The sequence below is a fragment of the Pyricularia grisea genome (genome assembly GCF_004355905.1).
Source record: "Pyricularia grisea strain NI907 chromosome Unknown Pyricularia_grisea_NI907_Scaffold_2, whole genome shotgun sequence".
NCBI lineage: Eukaryota > Fungi > Ascomycota > Sordariomycetes > Magnaporthales > Pyriculariaceae > Pyricularia > Pyricularia grisea.
In genome coordinates, this window is record NW_022156717.1 from 7,213,658 (window position 1) to 7,219,561 (window position 5,904).

Here is a 5,904-nt window from a genome sequence, read left to right on the forward strand (position 1 = left end):
ATGTCGTCAAAATCGATGTTATGGATCGCCATTCATTTGTCCCCGTTGGCCATTGGAGTGCACGTGCCAATGTCTACTTTTTTGAGTACCTCTAAAAGTACCCTGCATCCTTTCTTTACCACGTTGTATCGTATTTTGTTCCCCACTTGGAATGGATATCAAGGTCAGCACTACCGTCGTAGCTCACCCAAGTTAGAAAATCATTTCCACCTGTGTCTGGGCTTTTGGCCTACCGTGCAGCAAAATACCGAGAGACGCTGGGGTGTAGTACAGTACCAATTAAGTACTTCACTAGCAAATTCCCCCACCTTCCAACACGTGCCTGATATTCGCTGTGCCCAAGCGATGGGATGAGAATCGATCAAGTTCATTAAGGCCTCTCTTGCGATGAGAAGGCATTATGTATATCTGGCTGGCGTCTTTCAATGCTATCGACATGGAAATCTGACATACCGATGCTGCTCTGGCAAGTCTTACCCGTAAGACTCCACTACAAAAGCTCCGCTAGAACCACGTCAATATTACCTAAGCCAGGTTCGGGGTACGGTACATAGAATATACCGCACCTGGCGCCTCCGACGTTGAAAGGAGTACGGATATGTCTGATGGCAGGGATGGGCTTGCAACTCTTGATTTGCTCACTTACCGCGCCGATTGGAAGGGGTTTAGTTCCTCGCCAACCTGTCCCCCACTAAATCCACCATGTCGCCGATGCTCCACTCGGTAAAAACGGAAGGCACACAGAACAACCAAAAGAAGCAGCTGAAGTGGAGCTTATTTTTCAATACTGGACTCTCAAACGTGGTATCCATGGTAGGGTACCTAGGTAAGGTAGGTACATCTCACCTTGTCAGCATTACCGCCATCTTTCCCTGTTCGTCCATGCCTGCCTACTTTGGAGTATCTTAGCGATTGAAGAACAGCAACTGGCAACGGCCGCATAGCTGCCTGTTCTGACTATTTTCCTCATCAATTCTACTGTCGCCTAAGGTGGTTTCAAGCTACCTACGGGACTTGCCTTACTTACCTCAAAGTACTGTAATCAATTTCCTCAACATGATTAATTTTGGTAGCCTAGGTAGTCTTCGACTCTGTCGCTGCACCGCCACAAGGCCAAGATTAGCTGACGGGAATTGACCAAACCGTTCGGTTCTGGCGCCTCAGGCAGCAACAGACTGTTAGGTCTAGTATGGTACAGTAAAACGACCCAGGGGCTGGGGTTTCCCTTGAAGTTTGGACGATCCGGCTTACTTGGGTACACTCTTCGTTCATCTCAAGTCGGCGTCTGTGCAGGGGAAACACTGCGTTAGTTCCACCCAGCCAAAATTACTACAGAGGACTACTAACAAGACCCGCGCCCCAAAGACCCGCGGCTAGGCTGCGCTCACTCCCTTGGGCCTTTTTTTGCACCCCTCCACCCTCAAGGTAAAATTTACAGATGAAAAAAAAAAAAAAAAAAACGAATCCAGAGGTACACATACAAGCAGGGTCAATGTGGACTCCCCCGGATTCAAATGGCAGCTATTCGCTAATTATTCTTCTCCCCCTAGCCGAAAACAAACAGACACCACCCACCTCCCATAACTTGCTCCTCTTGCTCAAGTCCAGTCCCAATTGGAAAGAAAAAAAGACAACGCATAGTAAGATGGGTGGAGGATAATCTCTGGTATTGCGAAAAGTAACCAGTTATTCCAAGCTTCTGCTTCGCTTCTGCCCATACCATACCTCCCGAGATTGCACAGCAGCGGCCTTGTGTCTATCTAACCTGTTACCCACGTACAGGATCTGGTTTTGTCTTCAACAGTAAAGTACTTTAGTACTAGACTATGTGAAAGAACTTGCCTTGAATTCAACCCTGGTACCACCCACTCACACCTGTTTCTCCATCGCATGTACATACAAGAAGACTTGGTCTGATAGACGCGATGTACGCCCCCCTTGCGCCCCCTCCCCGGTCAAGGTGTGTAGCTACACCCCCGTCATCTCCCGTCCTCTGCTCAGGGTAAAGACCAAAAGGAGCTACGGTATTGCCCTAGAACCACGCCACCCCTCACAACCCCAGGAGCTGCTTCTCATCTAGTTAAGGATATCTTTTAAATCAAAATTCCCTGCCGCCATGAACGAGAAAAAAAAAACGATCTAGTGCGCATCAAACTAGAATTAGGTTGCACCGTCTGTACACCTCTTCACCTCTTTTTACTTGGATATAACCTTGTCCTGGTCCCGGCTTGTTCGCACTCGTCTCTTGCAGAGTGGCTGAGGCCGAGGCTAGCATCCCTACGCCAAACCCAACCTTACTACTGCTCGATTGCCCTCATATCACTCTTCGTGGGACATCCATCGCTGTTTCACCGGTGCCTGGGCCTTGCACGCCCCTTTATATTATATCTGAGCCCTACCGCCGCACCTTCAGCTTCGCTGCTGGGACGTAGCTCCATAATTATCTCGACACTGAATCACGCATCCAACCTAAATCTGCTCCGAAAAGAAGCCTCATTTATGTTTATCTGAGCTATTTCCCATAGCACTAAAGTAGAAAAACAACCTTACATACCACACCACACCCCACCACGGACTCACTCGACGACAAGCACCGTATGTGCAGCCTGGACTGTTACCAGCCAGCTATTTCTTTTTCTAGTTTTGCTTTGTCTTTCGCGATGGATCCATCAGAACATTTTCACGAGGACAGTCACTCACTGAACCATAGGTCCAGAGCCAGCAGCGGTGTCTCGACAACAAAAAGTTTGCTCAACACGCTTCAACTGTCTAGCTCGCCACGAGGAGCGCAAACACTTGACCTTAGTGGCCCACAGTCGTCTTCAGCATCCTCGCAAAGAACAACATCTTCACCGTATATTAGTCCCGAGCTCGCCGTCCGGCACATCCAGGGCTTCCTACCAACTCCTGCATCACAGACTTCACATGCGCCCTTTCCGCAGCTCTCCGAAGATATTTTAAACGCAGATTGGTTCAACGTTCAAACGTCGCAGCCGTCGGATCAAGGCCCTCCTCTTCTGAAAGTCGACCCCGTGGACCAACACCCTCAGAATTCGAATCCGTCCACCTCCCTTCCGACTCCTCTGTCTGCCAACATGAGGTTTGTGCCCTCTTCCGATCAGGCCTCAGTCCTCACCAGTCACAACTTCTTGCATGGCGCCTCGTCCTGGGAATCAACTAACTCTCTGTATAGCGCCGTGGCATCACTGAACTTTGACCCGATGTTCGATATGGGACCCCGCTCTTCTTATAGCTGGTCTGGTAAGTTCTAGCTGAACTGCTTCGTTACGCAACGATTAGCATGTTGTTTTTTTTCTTTTCCTTTTCTTCATGAATAGTCTAACCTAACAAACCCATGTTTAGTGCTTGAGTCTGGTAACAACAGTGGACTTCTAGGTCACCAATTGGGTAACTACGGCTCGGAAGCTAGTCTTACTCCTCCCAGCGGTACTAGCTCCGTCACAGCAAGTCCGCCGCGCAACATGTCAGCAGAGCAACGCGAACTTAAGCGTCAGCAAGATCAGGCGCGTCGCAACTCAAAGAACGCTGCCAGGATGAGAAGGGCAGGCAGCGGTTCGACATACGGGCAGTCTCCGCCAGTTTCTATTGCAGAGCTCGCAACCCCTGCCTCTCTTCCTGTTTACACTACTGGTCCAACGCAAATTTCACTACTCGCCGAGCCGCCGACATCCCTCACCTCCGCAGCATCCTACAGCCTTCCAACCTACTCAACTTCTCTCCCGTCGGACCCGCAAAGCCAGACAGTCTTCTCGAACCCGTACCAACCTCAATCGTACCTGCAGGAATATCAACCTGCATATCCGACGACCACGCCGCCAGGATTACCTTCACATTATGGGTTAGCTGATTCCTTGCTGGGAGATGACTTCTCACAAGCAGCAACGGCGCTAACACTCCCGCACAGTCGTGTCAACCTCGGAGCCCACGACCAGCAGCATCGGCAGCAGGCCCCTGGTCTCATGTATGCGAACGCGATGTCGATGATGGGTCCCGTACCTGGCTCTTCGCCGCCACACCACCAATCTGCGGCTCATGTCCAACAGCAAGACGCAGCCCACAACGTTCGAGTGGTGGGAAGCCGGCCCAAGCCGCAATGCTGGGAGCATGGGTGCAACGGTCGCCAGTTTTCAACCTTTAGCAACCTTCTCAGGCACCAGCGGGAGAAGTCTGGCCAAGCAACGAAGTCTGTCTGCCCGAACTGCGGGGCTGAATTTACTCGAACGACGGCGAGGAACGGTCATCAACAAAACGACAAGTGCAAAGCACGACGCAGCACATAGCCTGTATTAAGATCGCCTTCACAGGCAGTTGGACATGAATTCTCGAGACCGGAGACGAATTTCAACCTCGTCTATACCAATTCACGGTCTTTTCTCTCTAAATTTTCATCTTTGCTTGGTATTTGATATTAAGGAAAAAAGCGTTATGATATTCCTTGGGTTGCCCTCCCCAAGAAAAATGAATTGATGGGACGGCGGCGTTATGTTGGACTGTTTACTCCTTTCCCCCTTCTTATTCTTCTTCATCGGTCACCTTCTTTTTCTTCTTTCTTGGTTTCATGACTGTTGATATCAGCCGTGGGCCGTCAAACTTGATGAGAATAAGCGTTACCACACTGGGAGGTGCTACTTTGATTGGCTTGAAACTTTTTTTCTTCTTCTATTTGATACCACCATCTTCTAGAATTTGTGACTCTTTTAACATTGGTTTCTTGATTGTCATATTTAGGATTTTGAAGGCCATTTTGGTCCTTATTTTGGCTTGGGTTCCATAGTCCATATTCATTCTTGGTACCGCAGGGGCGGTTTGCTATAGCCCCGCTGTTGTCAATACAGTTTGCTGTTCAATTCTTGTCCAATCAATCTTCCAACACTGAAATTCTTTTCCCAGCGTACATGTTTGCATCTGACGCGTGATCGGATATGGTTGCCGTGAACATTTGTTTGTTTACTGTAATTACTGTATTGCATATACTCCAGTTAGGTAGTCATCGAGGCTGTATTAACGACCTTACCTCGGCTGGCTTGGTACTGTATCTAGGTAGGGTGCCTACCTAGGTAGGTACTTCATTATAGGTACCCGAAAGGTCCGATGGAGGCGCGGCTGCATATGTCAAACAAAGCCCGCCCATAGTTTCATTAAATGGAGCTACACAAATGCAACGTCAAGTGTACCCTCCGTAATATGGACCTGGCTAGGCAACAGCATTAAGACCTATAGAAGATCGGGTCCCAAGAAGATCTGTACGGAACGCCATAATAAAACAAAAATAATCTAGGGGTGGGTTTGCTTTCTCAAATGAATTTTTTATTTTATTTCACGTTATAGATTATCTGATCGGGGAAAACACAATCTCAGTGGAAATTGCGACCTGGACCAAGCCAGTGTCTCAGAACCCGGGCTTCGTTTGTGAACAAGTCGCGCCTCCCCCACTTTCTCTAGGACTAGTGTACGTCGTGAGTAGTGGTATTTAGCTAACCTTTTAGTCAAGTTCTGGCTGCGATTCGGGACCGATGGGCGATTATTGCCTTGCTTGTACCTTGTAGTAAGTAAGGTTAGGTAGGTAGGTGGGCGAACAGCAAAGCTCAATGCACACGGGTGGGGTGGGAGAAAGCAAAAAAGCCCGAAACCGTCACATCGAATCCAATCAATCGTATCCACAAATTTTACTGAACCCAGGGAATTGGGTCCCATCAAAACCCCCATCATCCCTTTGACGTCCGATGTGAAATTCAATCTTAACCCACGATGCAGCACATTTAGACAGGCAACCTAGATGCTATTTCTTCGAATGAAAAAAAAGAAAGGCTATCTTCGAACGGGATGTTTTGATTTTAGATTGTTTACCTGGTTTTTTTTTTCTTCCTTTTTTTTTTTTTTTTT

General features: G+C 48.5%; 2 protein-coding genes across 2 annotated transcripts; both read left to right on the forward strand.

Moving 5' to 3' along the window:
• Positions 1-554, forward strand: PgNI_04725 (uncharacterized protein; the record flags this gene model as incomplete). Its single annotated transcript, XM_031124768.1, has 2 exons — positions 1-279; positions 450-554. The coding sequence occupies 2 exons, from the start codon at positions 1-3 to the stop codon at positions 552-554; spliced, it is 384 nt and encodes a 127-aa protein (XP_030984592.1).
• A 2,106-nt stretch (positions 555-2,660) lies between these two features.
• On the forward strand, positions 2,661-4,878 carry PgNI_04726 (uncharacterized protein; the record flags this gene model as incomplete). Its single annotated transcript, XM_031124769.1, has 2 exons — positions 2,661-3,261; positions 3,364-4,878. 2 exons carry the CDS (start codon positions 2,661-2,663, stop codon positions 4,299-4,301), a joined length of 1,539 nt encoding a protein of 512 aa, XP_030984589.1. The 3' UTR covers positions 4,302-4,878.
• Positions 4,879-5,904: the final 1,026 nt, after the last annotated feature.